Below are 24,170 nucleotides of genomic sequence, written 5' to 3'. Positions count from 1 at the left end.
CAGGCATGTGCGTGCGCACACACAGACACGCACACACACACACACACACACACACACACACACACACGTACACAACAAACAATACGGAAATTATAAGGAAAAAATTAATAAGGAAAAAATTCTTATTTAACAGCCCCAGTCCTGCAGAAGATAAAGGGTACAGGTGTTTAACCTCTCCTTGGTAACTGGGTGTGTACCGGATAACACAGTTAGTGGTTCTGGTGCTTAACCTCAATCTAGACTACCATGTAGGTCTCATGGCTCTCCTGGGGCTGCTGTTGGGACTTCTGACAGAGCTGAGAGGGCTAAAGTGTCTGCAAAGTGTAAACAAGATCCTGTGCAGGAAGCTGGGATTGGAACACTGGGATTTGCTTCCTGTGTTCCATTATCTTGGAGCTGGCTGACTTTTCTTTTTCCTGAAACGTTCCATCCCCATCAAAGAATATCTGGTTCTCCACCCCTGCTAGTCCAAACCAAGGGATCTGGGCCAGGAGACGGTTCAGTTGGTAAAGAGCTTGGGAGGGAGGCACAAAGACCTAAGCTCCATCTCTACTACGTGACAAAGTGCCTGGCACCTTGGCCCACGGAGTCCTAATGAGGTGGACACAGGATGATCCTTGGGCCTTGCTGGTCAGCAAGTCTAGCTGAGTTGGCAAGTTCCGAGTCATGTGAGAACCCTATCTCAAAAGCTAAGGTAGAGGGCTGCAGCTGTTAGGAGCACTTGCCGTTATTATATTCAGGACATACATGGTGCACCTATGAACGTGTAAGCAGAGTGTACATACATATGTGTAAGCAGGACACACGAACAAATAAATATTTAAAAATATAAGGTGGAGAGGGGTCAAAAATGATGCTCAATATCAACCTGTGGCCTCTACGTGTGTACCTGTATGTCCACACACACAAGGCCCCAGTTAGGACCTTGAAATCTGTACTTAGAGAACTAGGTGAGATTTCCAAACATCGAATTTGTCTAATATTTAAATTAAAATATTTTAATCTGAAATCTAACTTACTCAAATCATATGGCCTGTGGACTCGATTACATGTTCCCAGGAGCCTTTGCTGTCACTTTCCTCATGACACAAAGTGAGCTTCGGTGCAGTTATCTGTCGACGTTACGACGTATCACTGTCTGTCGAGGCAATGGTTTGCAGAGGGTTAACCTAGGGAAGGGTGCGTCCGAGTCTAGTGCAGCTATCACCCTTGCCTGAGCGCTCAAAGTTCTGTGTGGGGAATTGGTCCCCTCAGATCACTAAAGGAGCACACAGCTTCCCTTTAGAAGGAGCCGAGCTGTTTGCTCCAGCGCTACATTTGTGTGCAAACAACTTTGTTCTAAAGTGCATTCTGGATTGTCTTCAGGAAAATGCACCCACCTACTGCAGCCCCTAAAAAGGAAAGGAGAAAAAGAATGCCATGGGGGTATGTGTATGTGGTGGTGCGCACCTTTGGTCCCAGCACTCGGGAGGCAGAGGCAAGCGGATCTCTGAGTTTGAGGCCATCCCCGTCTACAGAGTGAGTTCCAGGACAGCCAGGGCAGCAAAAGAGGCCCTGTCTTGAAAAACAAACAAAAAAGTACCCACCATGCATGTAACAGTGGCAGGTGTGTTCTTAGAGACAAAGGCTTAGGGAATGGCTTCCCTGGTCCAGCGCTTAGCTAAACAAGACCAAGAGGCTGAGCTTGGTCCCTAGAAACAATGTTAAAGAAAAGCTGTGTAAGGCATGCAGTTGTGATCCTAGCGCTGCAGAAGTGAGCACGGATGGATCCCTGGGCTCACGGGCCACCCAGTCTAGCCTATGGGTGATCTGCATCCCAGTGAGATAGGCCTCAAAATGGGAAGACTGAAGGCTGACCTCTGGCCTCTTTGTATACACACCCAAACCCATGAACATATATATACACACATGCACATGCATGTGCATACCTTCTCCCCATTCTGATAAAAGCTACCTGCTGGGAGAGAGAGAAGCATTATTTACAATAGTCTTTCACCTTTATCCGCACATACGAATTTGCTTGAAATGTGATGGTGCCACACATGTGAGCATCCTCCAGTAAACATTACAGCATTAATTTGAAAATTATTTGGAAAGAGTGTAAAATATAAGGGATAGGCGAAGCAACCCAAACTACAACACGAACTGTTAAAGATGCTGCTATTTCAACTACATAAAATACATGCGGTCAAAGAATAGAATCCTGTCTGTGAAGTGAAAAATAACAATCGTATTAACGCATTATAACAGCTTCCATTTTCTCATGTCATTTCAAAATTAAAGTACACATCAGCAACAAGTCTCTGATTTAGTTACATAAGCAAGGGGCGCAAAAACAGAACTGTGTTGAATGTCCACCTAGAGGTTATTATGGTTTTACTCTAAAGATGACTGTACCTTTAAAAATGTAGTAAAAGAGTCTAAAGATTTAGTGATCTCTGTAGGACTAAAAAGAAAAAGTTCATCTGTTCTCATTTGCCTGACTCAGACTCTCATCACCTCTGAACGTTAGGGCCTCCTTGCAGGTCCAGGCTGGCCTCTCTCCTCTTCTATAGCGGCCATTGCTGCTACTCACCCCTCATCTGCAACCCGATGCCTTGGGAGTCTTTCTGTGCTGAATACTTAGCATGCAGAGTGGCTTCCCGGTGCCCCTGGGTGCTCAGTGTGGCATGCCGCCAAGAACTGCAGGGGGCGCTGCCGCGCTCATCCCATTGTTTGTGCCCAGGCTAGGAATGCAGTACATGGCTCAGATCAACCAGCGGATGCATGAAACCGAATTTGATGGCCTGTTTCTGCTCCACTCTTTAAGGCTCTGTGTATGATTATGACTATACAGAAATTGATTGAGATCATGTCTGTTTCAGATGTAAATTGGAGTCTGAAATAAGATCTCGTCTCAATGAGGAGAGCATTGGAGATGAATGTTTTTGTGAGCTTATGAATTTTGGTGAGTTTTTTTTGAACCTCCACATATAGGGGAATTTTATTTGTCCCTTCATGTTCTTCGTGTGGTAACAACTGTCTGGGTTTTTTTTCTAAACAAATATTAAAAAGTATAAATTAGCAATCTGTTCTTTATCTAAAATAATAATCTCTCCTTGATTCGATTTCACTTCACAGAGAAAGAGCTGTCAGAACAATGGTGTGCGTACCTTACAGCTGTCATCGACCCTCTTCATCAGCTGAGAACAGGCCTGAAGAAACAGCGCCACACATTGCAGAGTGCATCTTGCCATAAAGGGCCAGAGTCAACAACGATTCTGGAAGAGGTCAGTACGTTGTCTCTTAAAAACATAATGTTGGGCTGGAGAGATGGCTCGGCAGTTAGGCACACTGGCTGCTCTTGCTGAGGATCCATGCTCAATTCCCAGCACCCACATAGCAGTTCACAACCTTCTGTAACTTCAAGATCTGATGCCTTCACATAGACATGCAGGCAGACAAAACAACCGGTATGCATAAAACAAAGTTAAATATAATGCGGTATTTCATTTTTGTCTGAAATAGAACAGTTGAAGGAAACATCTGCCCTACGAGGTTAAGTAGAGGGCTCCTCAATATCAACACGTGCTTGAATACGTTCAGGCAACCTCATTTTAACTCACCCTCCTGCCTTCAGCCTTGCCCTTCCTCCAAGTGCATTTTCAGATCTTGGCCCAGGACATGGGGATCAAGTTGTCTGACTACTGATTTTCCCCACAGTCTCTTCTTAGTCTAGTAAACCCACCTACAACCCCCCCCCCCACTTAGTCCTTCTTCAATCGCATCTCTTGTACGATTATGAGCTTGGTCTTTCACATGCCAAACCTACTCTTGTCTCAGAGCGCTTAGGCCAGCTCTTTTCTCTGTCAGGCTGACGTCTCCATCCTCCCTTTGGTTCGTTGGTGACCAGAGAAGTCTCAGTTATTCCTAACTGGCCACCTTGGGCTCACACCTCTTTCCTCTGCTGCATGCCTCCATGTGTCCTTGCTAGTTTGTTATGCTGGGTGTGGGACCTGAACTTCCATCTCTGCAGCTATTCTATAATGCTATACTTCTATTATGGATACTCAAAAGCTTTAGCTACGTCTAGCTGTAGACTAGTAGCACGGATGCTTGAGAGCAAAGGCATTATTGAAATCTTACCATCAATTCCAAACCTTGAACAGGGCTTGCTGGGACCATTACATCGTGCGAGCCCTGTTTTGGTAAACGGTCTGGACTCCTCACTGAGGCTTGCTTGTGTGTAAGCCTTAGCCGTCTGACTGCTCTTTTCTTCACAGATCTTCAAAAGGATTTTTCCCTCCTCCAATTTTTCACCCTCTACTTGCTTCTGAGACTGTGTCTTTCAATAGAAATAATCTTGGGTGAATTGTAGTGATTTACACGCTTCCTGTCCACATGCTACATCCTCTAGGTTGACTTTGTCAAGAAGCAATCCAAGGCTGCCTTTGAAAGACTTCATCAGGAGCAACAGCACTTAGAAGAGGAACTTTCGGACTGGAGTGTGGAGGTGAGTGCGATGCAAATGCTGACTTCACTTGGTCACCCACTCTGGGCTTTTGCTAAATAAAAGAACTATCTCTTTAGTTACTAGGTCACTCTTCAGAGGAAAAGTCTAACCTGCTCAGCGGACAACCTACGGAGTTGGAAACGCTGGACTGCCCATACCCTGATCTGAAATCGTCAATCCTCAACGAGTTCAGTAACTTTACAGAGAAATATCAAGAGGAACTTGAAGATTTTGATCTGCAATTAGAAGACATACGCAGGTGATGAAATAGAACTCCTTGATTCCTGAAGGACTACAGTTGTATTTGTGTTAAGGGCCACTAGACTTCTGATTTACTGTCCTCTAGTTACATGCAATTGCAATATGGTCAATACAGTTTTGGTCTGAGTTGTCGAATAAAAACAATGGGCCTTACTTTCTTTTATTATCTTATTATGATTCTGGGGATCTAACCTGGGGCCTTATATATACTTGGTAAGTTCTCTTGCAGCAATAATCCTCTGGCTGTTGCTTTTTGAGGCGGAGTTTCACTCTGCACCATGTGCTGGCTTGGCAGTGTCTTGCAGTGGGTCCTCTGGTCTCAGACCTATGATCTTCTCCCTTAGTTTTCTAGGTGGTAGAGTTACAGACATCCACCATATACTCAACTGGAAAGAATGTTGTATGTTTACTTTGCTTTTTCTTGCTTTCAAAATATTTCCTTGATACCAAGGCTTGTAAGAGTTTTATTGGGCCTGGTGTGGTGATAAACCCTGTTAGTCCCAGCCCTTGGAAGGCAGAGGCAGGTAGATCTCTGTTATAGAAAACCAGAGAGAAGGTTCGTAAATCATAACAAGAGTCTGTATATTACCCACAATGCTCCTAATATAAATGATGTGCTTTATTTGGTGACTATTTATTGGAAAATTCCTACTAGACAGTGGTCTCTGTTAAGCTTCTTTGAAAGAGGTTCTAGATTAGTCTAGAAGATGGCCTTGCCTCTCAGACAACTGGCAGTATTAAGGGGAAGGAGATGTAGATATCTGCCCTAAGCAAATATGATTTACTGAGGAAAAGAGGAAAGTGCTGGCAGTGAGTAAGAAGGTAAAGGCCGATGAGCTTTCATAGGTGGTTTCTTGGAGGAGGGAAGACAACTGGAATTTAAAGGTGGTTTGCAGTAGTCATCTGCAGCTATGAGCACACAGGCATTTAAACACACTCTCTAATTAGCAGAGTGAATGACATAGTTAATTACAATACTAACTGAACTTCCAATTTATCAGGATCTCGATTTACTATAACTATATTTCCTTTATGCTTCTCAGGGTCTCAGTATGTGCACATGTGTGGGAGTGTACACATTATTTAGTTAGTTAGTTTAGTTTAGTTAAGTTTTGATATTGAATCAGGGTTTCAGTATGTAGCTCTGGCTGTCCTGAACTCCCTATGTAGAGCAGGTTGGTCTTGAACTCACAGAGTTCAAGTCTGCTGCCTCTGACTAATGATGAAAGGGATTAAGGGGGTTAAAGGCCTCTGCTACGATGCCTGGCAGAGGGTGTACATACTTGACAAGGGCTATTTGTCCACATTGTCATCTCAAGCCAATGTGACCTGAGCTTTTAAAATGAAGCTACTAAAAATTTTCCTAATTTGAGACAATTATTACCCAAGTTCCGTGCTTTACATTAGGGTCACAATCTCCCTCAAGCCTCCTTAATCCTTTGTTTTTTAACTTTACTTAATTGTTATGTAACAATTTATCTCTACATAGAAGTTTGTTGGAACCTATCCAGTCACAAAGATAAACCCCCTCATCACAATAATTTCCATATTATAAGAGTATACCACACAAAATGTACCTATATATGTACACAGTGCACACATTTTACTAGTTATTTGCTCAGCAATGAAAGGCTGAGCAAAAACTGTAAAAGGACTGAATAGGCTTGTAGACTGTGTCCATATACGTTATTTTATAAGTGAAAAGGATGAAAATGCACGTTTACAAAATGGACAATTTTCCGGCGTTACTGTGAGCATAGAACTGAGAGCAATGTACAGTGCATCTGTGTGTAGCAGGGAGGAGGGAGCTATGGAATAGTCACTCACAGACTGTCTTTGAGTGTCTGAAACAATGTACCAAACTCAATAGCATTCATTGGATCTGGGGAGGGAGACTTCATGTAAGATCATGGGGATTTACCATCACACTTGACTAAGAGAAGCAATTTTCCAAGAGGGAAAAATATAACGAAGGTAAAAATATTAAGCAACAAGCAAAAATGTTGGCAACATGTGAGATGAAAGATATTAAAATATCTAATATATAAAGATACTTTGAAAATTAATTGAATAATAAACAGCAAATAGAAAACAAAAGGGAGGTGAATGAGAAAATTATTCCCTTTCCCTGCAAATATTTTCTTAGTGTTTATAAGCATACATCAGACAAAATTTTCTTACATGTATCAGTACATGTTTTCTTAGTCTTCTATTGCTGTGATGAGACACCATGACCTCAGCAACACTTATAAAGAAAAGCAGTTAATTGGGGATGGCTTCTAGTTCAGAGGTTTAGTCCATCATTCTCAGGCAGGAAGCATGGCGGCATTCAGGTAGGGATGGTGATGGAGAGGTAGCTGAGAGTCCTACATCTAGATCAGCAGACAGCAGGAAAAGAGACAGCCAGCGGGCATGGCTTATGCTTCTGAAACCTTAAATCCTATCCCCAGTGACACACTTCTTCCAACAAGGTCACAACTATTCCAACAAAGCTATACCTCTTAACCCCTGTCAAATAGCACCACTCCCTAATAGCCACACACTCATATATGAGCATATGAGGGCTATTCCTATTCAAATCACTATGTTTGTGATCAACTTGATAACACATAGAAGTGTGGTTCACAAGGCAATTCTGTGCTACAGAATCAGAAGCCGGTAAGTCCTACAAAGGAATAGGTTAGAGTCAGAGAAGATGCTAGGCTTTTAGAAGGCAGCAGTTCTGGCAAAACAAACAAACGAACTTGGGGCTAGGTTTCAGTTGGACAATGACATGATAAGAAATCATGAAGTGGCTTGAGAGAGCTGGTCATGCAAACATTGGGCATAAGAACATCATAGCCCATGTTCATTGAGATGTATGTGTGCCCAACAAGGGTCCAGTGTCCCGTAACGCAAGGAAAGATCAGCAGAATATTTGGATGAGGTTCAACAGGTAATAGTGAATAGTTAGCTATTATTTGTGCTAAGTGTGTGTGTGTGTGTGTGTGTGTGTGTGTGTGTACCTCTGTGCATATGTGCAGATGCTGTGAGCTAAACCCAAGGACTCATGCATGCTCAGTCAGTAATACACCATTGAACTCCATCCTCACTCAAGAAGTAGGGTATTTAGAGACGTTATTTGATCTCATCTTTTACATAAGTGACCTTGAACTATCTAAACCAGTAGTTCTCAACCTTCCTAACACTGTGACCCTTTAATACAGTTACTAATATTGTGGCAATCCAAGCATAAAATTATTTTCATTGCATTTCGTACTGTAATTTTGCTACTGTTATGAATCATAATATAAATATATGATATGCAGGATATCTGATATACAGTCCCCGAGACAGTTGTTAAACTGTCTCAAAATATAAGGTGATAGATATCCAACATCATCTAGGTATCTGGTCTCCATGCATGTGCACACACAGAAAATTTTTTAATTTTATTTTTTCTTGGCTCTTTTATGTATTTACATTTCAAATGTTATCCCCTCCCCTCTGTCTCCCTTACTTCCTCCTCCCTCCCCCTGCTTCTGTGAAGATGCTCCCACTCCCACCCACCCACTCCAAACTCAATGCTGTGGCATTACCCTACTTTGAGGAAATGAGCCTTCACAGGACCAAGGGCTTTTCCTCCTATTGATGCAGGACAATGCCATCCTCTGCTACATATGTGGCTGGAGTCTTGGGTCCCTCCTTGTGTACGTATTGGTTGGTGGTTTAGTCCCTGGAGCTCTGGTGGGGTCTTGTTGGTTGATATTGTTGTTCTTCCTATGGTTTGGCAAATACCTTCAGCACCTTCAGATTTTTCTCTAACACTTCCATTGGGGCCCCATTGTTCATTCCAATGGTTAGCTGCAAGCATCCTCATCTGTATCAGTAGGGCTCTGGCAGAGCCTCTCAGGACACACCCATATCAGGTTCCTGTCAGCAAGCATTTCTTGGCATCAGCAATTGTGACTGGGTTTGGTGGCTGCATATGGGATGGATCCCCATGTGGGGCAGTCTCTGGATGGCCTTTCCTTCAGTCCCTGCTCCACTCTTTGTCCCTTGAGTATTTTTTTCTCCCTTCTAAGAAGGAATGAAGCATCCACATTTTGGTTTTCCTTCTAATTGGGATTCATATGATCTGTGAATTTTTTCTTAGGTATTTCAAGGTTTTGGGTTAATATTCATTTATCAGTGAGGGCATACCATGTGTGTTCTTTGTGACTAGGTTACCTCACTCAAGATGATATTTTCTAGTTTCATCCATTTGCCTAAGAATTTCATGTCATTGTTTTTAATAACTGGGTAGTACTCCATTGTGTAAATGTATCACATTTTCTATATCTCTTCCTCTGTTGAAGGGCATCTGGGTTCTTTCCAGCTTCTGACTATTATTAATAAGTCTGCCATGAACCTAGTGGATCAGGTGTCCTTATTATATGTTGGAGCATCTTTTGGATGTATGCCCAGGAGTGTTATAGCTGGGCCCTCAGGTAGTGCAATGTCCAATTTTCTGAGGAATCATCAGACTGACTTCCAGAATGGTTGTACCAGCTTGCAATTCCACCAACAATAGAGGAGTGTTCCTATCTCTCCACATCCTCACCAGCATCTGTTGTCACCTGAGTTATCTTAGCTATTCTGACTGGTGTCAGGTGGTATCTAAAGGTTGTTTTGATTTCCACTTTCCTGATGACTAAGGATGTTGAACATTTCATTAGGTGCTTCCTAGCCATTTGATATTACTCAGTTGAGAATTTATTGTTTAGCTCTGTATCCCATTTTTAACAGGATTATTTGATGCTCTGGAGTTTAACTTCTTGAGTTCTTTGTATATATTAGATATTAGCCCCCTATCAGATGTAGGATCGCTAAAGACCTTTTCCCAATCTGTTGGTTGTGGTTTTGTCCTATTAACAGTGCCCTTTGCCTTACAGAAACTTTGCAATTTTATGAGGTCCCATTTGTCAATTCTTGATCTTAGAGCATAAGCCATTGGTGTTCTGCTAAGGAAATTTTCCCCTGTGCCTATGCATTCGAGGCTCATTCCCACTTTCTCTTCTATTAGATTCAGCGTATCTGGTTTTATGTGGAGGTCCTTGATTCACTTGGACTTGAACTGTGTACATGGAGATAAGAATGGGTCAATTTGCATTCTTTTACATGCTGACCTTCAGTTGAACCAGCACCATTTGCTGAAAATGCTGCCTTTTTTCCATTGGATAGTTTTAGTTCCTTTGTCAAAGATCAAGTCACCATAAGTATGTGGGTTCATTTCTGGGTCTTCAATTCTATTCCACTGGTCTATCTGTCTGTCTCTGTACCAATACCATACAGTTTTCATCACTATTGCTCTGTAATATGCTTGAGGTCAGGGATGGTGATTCCCCGAGAAGTTCTTTTATTGTTGAAGATAGTTTTGGCTATCTTGGTTTTTTTGTTATTCCATATGAATTTACAATTTGTTCTTTCTAATTCTATGAAGAATTAAGTTGGGATTTTGATGGGAAGTGCATTGAATCTGTAGCTTGCTTTCAGCAAAATGGCCATTTTTACTATATTAATCCTGCCAATCCATGAGCATGGGGGGAATCTTTCCATCTTCTGAGATCTTCCTGGATTTCTTTCTTCAGAGACCTGAAATTCTTGTCATTTACATCTTTCACTTGCTTGGTTAGAGTCACAGCAAGATATTTTATATTATTTGTGGATATTGTGAAGGGTGTCATTTCCCTAATTTTTTTCTCAGCCTGTTTATCCTTTTTGTAGAGGAAGGCTACTGATTTTGTTTGAGTTAATTTTATATCCAGCCACTATGCTGAAATTGTTTATCAGCTGTAGGAGTTCTCTGGTGGAATTTTTGGGGTCACTTAAGTATACTATCATATCATCTGCGAATAGTGATATTTTGACTTCTTCTTTTCCAAATTGTGTCCTTTTGACCTCCTTTTGTTGAATAATTGCTCTGGCTAGGACTTCGAGAACTATATTGAATAAGTAGGGAGAGAGTGGGCAACCTTGTCTACTTCCTGATTTTAGTGGGGTTCTCTCCATTTAGTTTGATGTTGACTACTGGTTGGCTGTATATTGCTTTTACTATGTTTCGGTATGGGCCTTAAATTCCTGATCTGTCCAAAACTTTTAATATGAAGGGGTGTTGAATTTTGTCAAATGATTTCTCAGCATCTAATGAAATGATCATGTGGTTTTTTTCTTTGAGTTTGTTCATATAGTGGGTTATGTTGATGGCTTTCTGTATATTGAACCATCCCTGCATCCCCGGGATGAAGTGTACTTGTTCATGGTGAACGATTATTTTTATGTGTTCTCGAATTCAGTTTGTGAGAATTGTATTGAATATTTTTGCATCAGTATTTATGAGGAAAATTGGTCTGAAGTTCTCTTTCTTTGTAGGGTCTTTATGTAGTCTAGGTATAAGCGTGGCTTGAAGGAATGAATTGTGCAATGTTCCTTCTGTTTCTATTTTGTGGAATAGTTTGAAGAGTATTGATATTCGGTCTTCTTTTAAAGTCTTAGAATTGTGCACTAAACCCATCTGGTCTTGGGCTTTTTTTTGGTTGGGAGACTTTTAATGATACCTTCTATTTCTTTAGGGGTTATGGGACTGTATAGATGGTTTACCTGATCCTCATTTAACTTTGGTACATGATATCTGTCTAGAAAATTGTCCATTTCCTCCAGATTTCCCAGTTTTGTTGATATATGCTTTTGTAGTAGGACCTGGTGATTTTTTGAATTTCCTCAGATTCTGTTGTTATGTCTTTCTTTTCATTTCTGATTTTGTTAATTTGGATACTCTCTCTGTGCCCTCTGCTTAGTCTGGCCAAGGGTTTATCTATCTTGTTGATTTCCTTAAAGAACCAGCTCCTGATATTGTTGATTCTTTGTATAGTTCTTTTTGTTTCTATTCGGTTGATTTCAGCTCTGAGGTTGATTATTTCTTGCCATATGCTCCTCTTGGGTGTATTTGTTTCTTTTTGTTCTAGAGCTTTTAGGTGTGTTGTCAAGCTGCTGACATATGCTCTCTCCTGTTTCATTTTGGAGGTATGAGTTTTCCTCTTAGCACTGCTTTCATTGTGTCCCATAAGTTTGGGTATGTTGTGCCTTCTTTTTCATTAAATTCTAAAAAGTCTTTAATTTCTTCCTTGACCAAGTTGTCATTGAGTAGGGTGTTGTTCAGCTTCCAAGTGTATGTGGGAATTCTATTTTTGTTGTTTTAGTTTAGACCAGCTTTAGTCCACGGTGATCTGATGGAATGCATGGGATTATTTCAGTCTTCTTGTATCTATTGAGGCCTGTTTTGTGACCAATTATATGGTTGTTTTTGAGAAGGTACCATGAGGTACTGAGAAAAAGGTATATTCTTCTGTTTTAGGATGAAATGTTTTATAGATGTTTGTTAAATACATTTGGTTTGTAACTTCTATTAGTTTTACTGTGTCGCTGTTTAGTTTCTGTTTCTATGATCTGTCCATTGATGAGAGTGCTGTGTTGAAATCTCCTCCTATTACTGTGTATGATGCAATGTATGCTTTGAGCTTTAGTAAAGTTTCTTTTATGAGTATGGGTACCCTTGCAGTTGGAGCATAGATATTCAGGATTGAGAGTTCATCTTGGTGGATTTTTTCTTTGGTGAATATGAAGTGTCTTTCTTAATTGTTTTGATAACATTTGGTTGAAAGTTGATTTTATTCAATATTAGAATGCTTACTCCATCTTGTTTCTTTAGACCATTTGCTTGGAAATTGTTTTTCAGCCATTACTCTGAGGTAGTGTTTGTCTTTATCTCTGAGGTGTGTTTCCTGTATGCAGTAAAATGCTGGGTTCTCTTTACATATCCAGTCTGTTAGTCTATGTGTTTTTATTGGGAAATTGAGTCCATTGATGTTAAGAGATATTAAGGAATAGTGATTGTTGTTTCCTGTTATTTTTGTTATTAGAGGTGGAATTATGTTTGTGTGTATCTCTTCTTCTGGTTTTGTTGCAAGGAGATTACTTTCTTGCTTTTTCTAGGGTGTAGTTTCTTTCCTTGTGTTGGAGTTTTCCATCTATTAGCCTTTGTAGGGCTATATTTGTAGAAACATATTGTGTAAATTTGGTTTTGTCATGGAATATCTTGGTTTCTCCATTTATGTTAATTGGAGTTTTGCTTGGTGTAGTAGCCTGGGCAGGCATTTGTGTTCTCTTAGGGTTTGTATGACATCTGCCCAGGATCTTCTGGCTTTTATAGTCTCTGTTGAGAAGTCTGGTGTAATTCTGATAGTTCTACATTTATACATTACTTGACCTTTTCCCCTTACTGCTTTTAATATTCTTTCTTTGTTTTGTGTGTTTGGTGTTTTGAGTATTATGTGATGCAAGGAATTTCTTTTCTGGTCCAATCTACTTGAAGTTCTGTAGGCTTCTTGTATATTCATGGGCATCCCTTTCTTTAGGTTAGGGAAATATTCTTTTACAATTTTGTTGAAGACATTTACTGGCCTTTTAATTTGGGAATCTTCATTCTCTTCTATACCTATTATTCTTAGTTTTGTTTTTCTCATTGTTTCCTGGATTTCCTGGATGTTTTGGGTTGGGTACTTTTTGCTTTTTGCATTTTCACTGACTGTTGTGTCAATGTTTTCTATGGCATCTTCTGCTCCTGAGATTCTCTCTTCTATCTCTTGCATTCTGTTGGTGATGCTTGCATTTATGTCTCCTGATCTCTTTCCTAGGTGTTCTATCTCCAGGGTTGTCTCCCTTTGTGATTTCTTTCTTGTTTCTCTTTCCATTTTTAGATCCTGGATGGTTTTATTCAATTCCTTCACCTGTTTGGTTGTGTTTTCCTGTAGATCTTTAAGGGACTTTTGTGTTTCCTCTTCAAAGGCTTCTTGTTCTTCCATATTTATTTAAGGGAGTTACTTATGTCCTTCTTAAGAGATGTGATTTTAAATCCAAATCTTGCTTTTCTGGTGTGTTGGGATATCCAGTATTTGCTGTGGTGAGAGACCTGGGTTTGATGTTGCCAGGTAGTCTTGGTTTCTCTTGCTTAGGTTCTTGTGCATGATTCTTGCCATCTGGTTATCTCTGATGTTAGTTGGTCTTGCTGTCTCTGACTCGAGCTTTTTCCTCCTGTGGCCCTGTGAGCCTGTGATCTTTGGAATGAGAGTGCTCCTCGCAGACCAGTTTTCTGCTAGCAGGTTTGGGTCTGGGGGCTGTGGGACAAGCCAACTCTTGGTGCACATGGAGACTGGAAGGCAGAAAATCTTTATATTGGGGGAATAATATGTGTCTTCAGAAATAACATTGAAGGAAGAAAAATCATTAAAGTCAAGTAAGTGTTTGATTTCAATGTTATTAGATATTAATTTTTCTCTTCGCACCAGTACCATAATCTTCAAGACTACCTATGCTGTTTAGTGTTTTCTCAAACTCATTAGCCGATGACATGGTGATTGCCTTGATCAAGGTGGTGGGAAGGCCTGAGCTCTTAGACACCATTTGAGGGTAGACTCAAGATATCTGCTAGCAGAGTCAGAAAAGTAAAAGCCTAGTTGCCTGCTGCACTTGGCTTGTTTAGACTGGGGATCTAAGAAAATGAGAGTGAACGGGCTATCTGGTTGGGGGTGGGAAGCTTATGTGTCCAGGCTTGAACATGATGAGTTTGGGGCAGCCATTTTGAGCTTTGTGAGTTCAGAGTTCAGGAAGAAGATCTGGTCTAGAGTTTTACTTTGTGAGTCATTAACATGAGATTGGATATGGTGACCAAAACAATGATCCTGGAAATAAAAAGAGACCAAAATTCCTCCCTAGACATGTGAGCAAGACAGTGTCAGAGAAAAGAGGGGGAAGCAACGAAAGACAGGCAGACAAACAGACAAATAGATAATAAATAGATATATGAATAGATGTATGACTAGATAGATGATAGATCCATAGATAATAAATAGATATAGGTAGATATAGATAGATAAATGATAGATGGACAGATGAAAGATAGATGCAGAGAGACAGAGAGGGAAGATAGATGAAGAAAAAGTAGTCTGTACTACTTGTAAATGAGGTGGCGAACTACTGAAAAAGTGCTGCATGTGCCAATGACTAATAACTGTTTGGCTCAAAAGGAGATAGCTGGGAGCCATTTTCATTGGCAAAGTGGATGTAAATGGCTAGTTGGAGTGGGTTTAAGTGAGTGCTTGGATAAGGATAGAAGAGAATGAATGTGGACAATTTGAGAATTTTTCTGCCAAGGAGAACAGTAAGGTCGGTTTTTGCTACTGAGCCCCCAACTCTCTTATGTTTTAATTTTATTTAAAATAGGTATAATAGGAATGCATTTGATGCTCATGGGGATAATCTAGTAAGGGATAAACTTTGGGGAGAGGAAGGGAAAAACAAAGAGAGGGAGAGGGGGAGGGAGAGGAGCCTTAGGACCAGCACAGGGCGATTCAAGTACTGTCAGAACTCGGTGGGGGCAGGTGATTCAAAGCATGTGATTCAGATGCTGGAGGATGAGATGTCACAGTGGCCTGGAACTTCTCAGTTGTAATTCTTAACACAAATGAGTCAGAAATGTGTGACCCTCTCTACTTATCAAAGAAAGGGAAAATAAAACAAAACTCAAATACTTAGCTTGTAAGAATGGCCAAACAGACAATAATGTTACCCAGGGCTAAAACAAGTATGAGAGAAGTGGGTATTTACATATTATTGTCATGTGACATTTCTCAAAGCCATGTAATATTTGTCAAAGCTCATGATGATACCAGCTACCTATGGGCCAGGAACATGGTTCAGTCAGTAAAGTGACTATAAAAGACAATCGTGGGCGTCTAAGCTCAGATCCCGAGCAACCACATAAAAAGGCAAGTGTGGTCAAACATCTGAAATCTTCACACTGGGCAGATAGAGACTGGATGATTCCTAGAGCCTAGTGCCAGCTTAAACACCTGGTAAGCTCCAAGAACAGTAAGGAACTGTAGGGCTCTGGTGCCTGGGGTGTTCTTCCTTGGAGATTTCTTACCCAGGTAGGTGTGTGGATTCGGTTAAAGGGAAGAGAGCCTGGGTAGGGAGGGGAACAGCTTTCCCTGCCCCCAGCTGCCGGTCCTTCCCCTTTACACCTCTTGGGTTGTTCCAGTAGGGCTGAGCCAGCAGGGGACTGACTAGCCAGCAAAGTGGGGGTGGGGGAAGGTGAGGTGCAGGGGAGCTTCAGGCAGTGATTTCAGGAGAGCAAGAGTGATCTCTTCCTCAAGCAGCAACAGCTCTTATAACAGAAGCTCTCAGACAATGGAATAATTTCTGCACACCTTTAATTTTAAACAATAGTTAAATAGTTTCTTTTGGATGGGTCAGATCTCATCTACATATTTGGGGGCATGGCCTTGTTTTTATGACTGATCTCTCTTGAACCTATGTGACCTGTGGTCACGTCATCAGCTGTGGAGGAAGAGTTTGGGGTGTTGTCCTCTGTGACTGATCTGTCTTGGGCCTATGCAACCTGTCATCCATCCTCACTTGTGGAGGAGAGGCTTGGGGCATTGCTCTACGTGACTGGTCTGTCTCAAACCTCTCTACAGGGGTTTGTGGGGGGCTGCAGCTAGTGAGGCCCTGATCTGGAAGACTGAGAATGAATCTGACACCCCTTTTAGGGTCTCCCCAGAATTCAAACTGTCTCGACCAGGAATCAGGGTACCTTTTACTGCCCGCCTCCCCACAAGGAACCTTGTCTCAAAATATAAGATGAAGAGTGGTTAGCTTCCAATGTCAACCGCTAGTCTCCGCATACACATATGGGCAAGCATGCACACACACAATCTTTATATTGGGAGGATAATAGTTGTCTCACAAGAAATAATAACAAAAGAAAAAATCCTTTAAAGTAAAATAAATATTTGATTTCAAGCATATTCAATACTAGTTTTTCTTTTCCCACTGGTAGCAAAATCTTCAAGACTGCCTGTGTTGGTCAGTGTTTTGTGGACTTGGCACAAGCAAACATCATCATTGGAAAGCAACCGTAATTGAGGAATTACCACCATCACATTGGCTTGTGGGCATGTCTACAGGACATTTTTTATTGTTATCAATGATGGATGCGGGATTGCCCACCTCATTGTGGGTAGTGCCACCCCTTAGTGGGGTATTCCTGGGTTCTATAAGAAAGCAGGTTGACCACACTATGGAGAGCACACCTACTGAGTAAGCAGAACTCCTCCATGGAGTCTCTATCTGTTCTTGCCTCCAGGTCCTTTGGCTTCCCTTTAGGATAGTCTATAAATTGTAAGAGGAAATAAACTTTTTCTTCACCAAGTGGCTTTTGGCCATGATGCTTACCACAGCAGTAGAAAGCAAGCTAAGACATTACCTAAACAGCCAAGCATCAGGCAGCAGCGACATCTGGTATGCTGTCCATTCAGCACATTGCTACACTAATTCTAATCCATAGGGATTTTTAATGACACAAATAGCTGTGATATGCATTATGTAAGTACAAAGCAGGTCACAAAGTAGGTTATATAATGTAAATTCTTTTGGTGTTTCTTAGACTGTGACATATACATCTGTACAAACATAGCAAAAAGACTGGAAACCCAGTCAATCAAATAAACAATAACCACAGTCACCCCAGGGAGTGAAATTATAAACACGTCCACATATTTGGTTCTTATTTTATAAGGCGAATCACAGGTTTAGAATTTTAAGTTAGAAGTTCAATAGATCATTGATAGGTAATGAGTACCTATTCTGTGATATGACCTTAATCCTTGGTTTATCTCATTTTAATAGCTGTGTTTTGTCAGAGAAGACACCCATTTGTAAGTTTGTCTGTTGGGAGCACTGAAATGGAAGCACCATGAACTTGAGACCTGCCTGGACCATATAGCCAGACTGTGTCTCAAGGGATAGGAGAAACAAAGGGACAAAGAAAGTTGTTTTATAAATTCAATGACTGCTGTTCAGAGAAAGGAAGGCAATTTCCCTAGTTTTGAGCCCTTAGTAATTCAATAGATGAGGTCCTTTCTGTCCATCTAAATAAGAAAGCTATTTACACATGCCAGGAAGCTGGTCAACCATTTCGAATCCTAGATCGGAGATGTTTAATGAAAATACATGAGCCACATATGTAATTAAAAATTTTAACCAGTTGTATTAAAAAGTTAAAAGAAAAAAGTTGATAAATTTCAAATATATTGTAGTTAATATTTCTAAAATATTGTAATTGCAACATGCAACAAATATTTGAGAATTACTGAGAAGTCGTTATATATACTCCTTTTTCATATTGTTTGTGAGGCATACTCATAATGCAGATCGTGTTAACACGGACAGGTCAAGTCACACACATGAGCCTGGTGGCTAGCATTTTGGATAGCACAGCTTTAAAGGATGGTCTAATTTACTAAAACACACTATAAAAACAATCTGACTACGATGGAGCCTCACCCTTCATTCATCATGCTGGCAAAACACGTTGGATTCTGCTGTGGTGGATTAGGCCTGTGTGTCATTAAGAACACGAAGGCGAATTTAATTGCATCTTTTAGACTCCAAAGAGATTGCAGCTTTAATTTCCTTACATTTAGATGAATTAATCATATAGACGAGACATAATTGTGTCATGGTCCATTTAGTTGTGTCAGATCTTAAGTCAATATGTAGATGACTACAGCAAGATAACAGGTAATTTATAATTTATTGTTGATAGGTATATTAAATTTTGTACTGTTGCCTCATAATTAATATTCTGAGATCTGAATCTGCCTGCCTGCTGTTTAACAGGGAGCTCTCATGAATAGCCAGTGCTCTAGGATCATGTTTTTCAACTTAATTATTTCAGTTCATTGTATTTTGATAGCGCCATTCAAGATATCATTTTGGCATTCTGTGAATATTTCAGTTTGTTTATTTGTCTCTGAATTCAGGAATAGTTATATTACAGAAGAATTTAAACATAGAGATAGGTAAAGAGAAGAAATGAAGTTAATCTGAATCCAAAAGAGATCTTAGAGTAAAACTTTCGTTTATGGAAAGGAGAACTCTATGTGCACATTCACTTTTTGAATCCCACCTGTTGCTATTTTTCTGTCTAGTGGTGTTTATTTACAGAGTTTTTCCTCTGTTTTGAGTCACCCAGTAAATATCCTTGCACATGCATTTTATTAGATGAATAAGTAGTAGGATAATGTGTGATTATATCATATAAATTCAACCAATTTCTCACTTTTGAGTAGTAGGTATTCTACATTTTGATGTTCTTTTAGAAACTTTGAAATGGCTGCCTTGTTACTGTGTTTTGAATAACTGATCATTCTCTTCAGTTGGATTTTAGAAATGGAGATTCTGAGTCAAAGAATATTGTTAAGTGTTAAGAATATTGTTATATTTCCTTCTAAAAAATCAACCCAAGTTATATACTTTTTCCTTCTCCTTTTAGGTTTCCTTTCCTCTCCCCTCCCCTTCACTCCCCTTCTCTCTTCTTCTTCCACTCCCTTTCTTTTTGTTTGTTTTAAGACAGACTCTTTGTACTAGGGTGACCTCCATCTCATGAACTCACGTGAACTCCTGATCCCTACATCCCAGGTGCTGGAGTCTTAGTCTGGTACCACCAAGCCCAGCACAAATTACAACATATTTCACTATTTGATTCATCACTAGATTTAGTGATAAGGCCTTACATATTTCTGTCCTGAGGTCACATAGCCAGGGTCCTGTTCATGAGTATCCCTTTTGTTCCCAAGTTCACCAACACAGTGCACCTCTATCAGCATCCTTAAGTAAAAAGAGAAACACACACATTTTCCCTTGTGCCAAAGCAAACTGTATACTCCATTGCTATTAAGGATGGACTGGGACAAATCAGTGCCAGACGACAACGTGGTGTCATAAAAGTTTAAACAAACAGATGCCCGTGCATGTGTCTCCACCCGATGAACACAGTGATGCGAAAACAGGGAAATAGCAAAACGGAGATGACATAGGTTCACTGACAAATGAAGCCACAAATTAAGACATTACAGTTGAACCCCCACTGGGCATTTTGTCCAGAAAGTGTTCTCCCAGAACCGTTGGGAAGGTTCAGTGCCTGAGCATGACCAGGTCAAGCTCCGCCTGTGGACCTCTGTTGGTTGTGTGCCAAAAGTGACCAATAGAGGGAGAAGTTCTGAGAAAGCAGCACAGTTCTTTGTTCTTCAAGGGTTTGCTTAGTCCCATTCATTAGCCAATCCAGGGAGCCAACCTTGGCCACTTCCACCCCCACTTCCCTTGGTGCAGTCCATGGGGAAATTGCCACTCACTGCTGACATTTGCATTTGTTGGAGGATAGTTGTACACAATTTTTTGTTTGTCATATAGATTTAGTAGCTTTTTAAAAAAATTTTCATGAAAATTGCTAGTTTATAACTTAATGTTTGCTTATACCAGAAAACACAGTTAGCAATTATTAAACTAGCTTTGGGCGTGTTGCAAGAATACAATATTTGTTTTAATTATTTTGCCTATAGCAGGATGCATCATCGTATCAAAAGATCACGAATGTCCTTTTTAAAAAGATTTAAACATGTTTTACTTATATGGACACACATGAGACTGTGTGCATGCATACCTGTGTGTGTGTGTGTGTGTGTGTGTGTGTGTGTGTGTTATTTCATGCCTGTGGAGGACAGAATAGGGCTTCAGATGCCCTGGAACTGGAGTTATAGGCAGTTGTGAACTGCTTGATACAGGTGCTTGAACCTGAACTCATGTCCTTTGCAAGAGCATCACGTGCTCTTAACCACTGAGCCATCTCTCCAGCCCCAGGGTCTAAGTTTTATGCACCATGCCACAAAAAGTTGTCTTTGAGTGTCTCGCGCCCAATGTCCCGCCAGCAAGAACGACGCGTGGCAACAGGATTCTTCTGCGAGCAAGCCTTTACTGTGTTACAGCTCTTCTTAGTGTTACAGCTCTCTTAGTGTTACAGCTCTCTTGAACAGGGACCCCGAGCAGCAAAATCGCTCGGCTTATATAGACAACAGTATGCTAATTATCTCTCAGGGATTGGTGGGGCTTGGATCACCCCACTACTTGTCCTCCAGGGATTGGCGGAGAATGAATCACCTCATTAGCATATTAACGGTCAACTAACACCTGGTGCATAAACCGCACATGTGCAGTACCGCTGTTCACCACTAGAGGGAGCCCTAGCAAGGGGACAAGCCTGCACATGCGCAGTAAGTCGTTTATATCCAGACAAGGCTGGATGTCGGCGCCATCTTTGTTTCGCCGCGCCGCTCTCTACATCTCCCCCTTTTTTGTTTAATAAAATGACTGGTCTAGATCTGGGTGTCACGTCAATCTTGTAATTGCTCCTGTCTTAGGTCGTTCTCATCCAAACTCGGCCTTACCCGTCATAGAGTTACCCTATCGCCACCGGGCCCCGTGTCTTAGGTTGGTCCGAGTTCGAGGAAAGTTGCCCGTCCCTGGATACAATGACTCCACATGACTGTGACAAAAATGATCTAGGGCGAACTCTTGATCTTTCAAAGAGGCCAGCCATATGTTGGGAGAAGCACCCTTTTTAATGGTGGTCATAGCCTGGTAAACAACCATTTTGTGTCTGGCATGTTCTCTTTTTAAACAGCCAATAAGCCAGAGACCTACTCCGCATCCCAGGAGGACAATAGCTCCCCGGGACAAACATGCCCGCCCACTCCTTGAAAAGGGAGAAAGCATTGGTAATCCATGAGGTAAAGTCTTCAACTGTGATGGGGTCCAGCCTAGTGCTGTTGAGGACAGCAATCTGCATCAGCAATTGTCTTGATAGTTGCTCTGCTTTCATGGACCAGTTTCCTTTCAGATAATTCGAGATTTCTTTGCTCTGTTGAAAATTCTGAGAAAAGTTAGCTCACAAAGGAATAATGCATAAACCTCTAAGGGAGGAAACACAAGACAGCTGTGTCATATGATACAGTGCTTCAATTTGTTCTTGAACTAAATCTATCCTTTGATTGGCTAATAGAAGGCCAGATGCCAAATGGGTATTAAATTCTTCTTGTATCTCTAGCACCACTGCAGTTCTTTCTACAATCTGATTGACAGTCTCAGCCGTCTGTATTTGATTGGTCATAGCGATTTCAGCTGTGGTAGCTGCGGCAGCAGACAGCACAATGGCTGAAATTATGGCTGCCATAATTCCAAAATCTCTTTTGGCTCTCAGCAAATTAAGAATAGGAAAGCTATCTGGGATTGCCTCCACTGGGATTGGCACAAAGGAGGGAATCTTAACTATCACTGCGGTGTCATTAGTGCCATCCCAGCATTCAGCTAAATAGCAGACTACATCAGAGCTATTACAATTTAAAGCACCACTGCTTACATTAGTGCTTATCAGAAAAAAGGTGATCTAGCACATACTGAAGTACTAGTGGCAGTATTATTTACCAAGAGGTTATTATATTGAATATTGATCAACCTGGTATCACCTTTTTCTGGTAGCTGAAACATTATACAGCACGAAGTTCTCTCCCATCAACCTAGCAAAGGGGGTCAGGGATGTATATGCCCCTTGCTCATTGGACAGCACCCATTGAAACCAAGACCAGAGATTATGCTTGTCAGTCTTATTCTCAAAACAGTAGAATTGCTATGAACTGGCATGGGTACTGGCCAGGATCTGGCAATAGCCCACAGGGTGAGCGAATTAACCTGTATTACCATTCCCAGTAGTAATAGTAGGGTTTGTAGTCTCATCTTCAGGAAGAGCAGAAGACAATCTTCGAGTCAAACGCTCGGGTACCCAAATTGGATTTTCTTGATTCTGCGGAAAAACACAAATCGCTTCCCTAGATCTCGAAATCACGGGATCTGGGCCATGCCATTCATCAGTTAAGACATCCTTCCACTTTACTTCTACATTAGTTATAGGTGTAGTAGCAGCATGGCGATCCACAGCAGAGCGGCCATGCGCATCCAAAATTAAGAAATTTAGAGTAAAAAGAGCTAAAGAAAGTTGTTCTTTTGGTGTTCGGCTGCTGGCAATTCCCCCTTTTTGTTTTTGTATAAGCTCTTTTAAGGTACGATGTACTCTTTCCACAATTCCTTGACCTTGGGGATTGTATGGTAATCTTGTAGTATGTTTGACCTGCATTGTCTGGCAAAATGCCTGGAAAGACTTTGCAGTGTAGACAGGCCTGTTGTCTGTCTTGAGACTATCAGGCTTTCCCCAGGCTGCCCATGCCTCTAAGCAATGACTAATGGCATTACAAGTTTTTTCACCAGTCATCAGAGTAGCGTGTATAATACCAGAACAGGTATCAACAGAAACATGAGCATATTTTAAATTTTACCAGTTTTATGTCAACTTTCTGTTATCAATGTTACATTTTTTAAACCATATCCAATAACTTAAAAGCCAATAGTCCATAACCAAGGCATGTAGAGAATATTTATACATTTAAAACCAATCAGAAAACAAAATTGAAGTGGCTACACATATCTTAGCTACAGGTGCAAGGCTCCAAGGGCCGATTGAAACTGCTTTTTTAAGAGAAGCACCTTGTCACTTGCTAAATCTCCTTGAGACCAGGAATCCAAGTAGGCACACTCAAGTTTATCTTTTTGTTTGATTCTCCTGAATAAATTTTCAGGCGGTCTACCTCTATCAAATCTGATCAGTATGACTCTGTGAGGTTTCCAGAGCCTAATCACATACCTAGCAATAGCCTCAACTTGAGCCACAAGAAAAGCTGCACTGACCCCATTTTTTATCTTTGCCTTCTCTCTGTTCCTTTTATCTCCTTTTCTTTTCTTTTTTTCTTTCGAGACCTTTTCTCCCTCTGACATACTTTCTTGTTGCTCTGCAAGGACCCTCTGACCTGTCCTAACAGCTTTAAGGGCTTCCTCACATCGTTTATCCTCTAAGCAGGCAGGGACCATTTGCCAAAGAGGTTTTGGTCCGGGCTTAAGCTTGCCGTCAGTGGCTTCTCTATCCCACACAAAGAAAAAAAGAAACAAAATTACCAGCCTTGCCCACAAAGGATCCATAACTTTAGGTTTCTTCACAGTGGCTCTCCACCTAGGCCCATATCTTTCTTCCTCATATATGGCTGCCTCTTCCTCTAATTTCTCCTCCTCCGACTCTGACAACTCTTGCTCAGAGTCACTGCCAGCCAGTTCTAAGGCTTCTAATTCTTTTAATGGATACAAAGTATCCTCTCCGGATGACTTGTACTTCATCCTCTGGGGTACGCCTATTTTTTCCTCCATCAGCGTTTCTTCTGCCTTTTGTATCTCTTTCACTTTTGTTTTAGTAACCTTTTTCTTTTTGCGCGCTCCTAATTTGAGCTCCTAATTTCTCACTCTGCTCCGTTTCTGCCTCTGCTCCGTTTCTGACATGCTCTCTTAAATCCAAAAAGGGGCATGCCTCTCGAAGCCTAATTTCTCACTCTGCTCCGTTTCTGACATG

The 24,170-nt window shown here is 41.1% G+C and overlaps 1 protein-coding gene across 16 annotated transcripts in view; it reads left to right on the top strand.

Moving 5' to 3' along the window:
• Positions 1–24,170, top strand: part of Ccdc148 (coiled-coil domain containing 148) — a 279,259-nt gene that overhangs the window by 94,501 nt on the left and 160,588 nt on the right. For 12 of the 16 annotated variants that reach the window (XR_015682840.1, XR_015682842.1, XR_015682841.1 and 9 more), the window contains 4 exon segments: positions 2,865–2,947; positions 3,121–3,269; positions 4,397–4,492; positions 4,570–4,751. Coding sequence is in view for 13 of the 16 variants with exons in the window: in NM_001107732.2 (NP_001101202.1) it covers positions 2,865–2,947; positions 3,121–3,269; positions 4,397–4,492; positions 4,570–4,751 (510 nt within the window). In the remaining 3 variants the exon portion in view is untranslated. 16 annotated transcript variants of the gene reach the window in all.

This window comes from Rattus norvegicus, chromosome 3 (genome assembly GCF_021556685.1).
Source record: "Rattus norvegicus strain SHRSP/BbbUtx chromosome 3, alternate assembly SHRSP_T2T, whole genome shotgun sequence".
Taxonomy (NCBI): Eukaryota; Metazoa; Chordata; class Mammalia; order Rodentia; family Muridae; genus Rattus; species Rattus norvegicus.
Note: the sequence above shows the minus strand (reverse complement) of the source record. Positions and strands in the feature narration are given on the sequence as shown.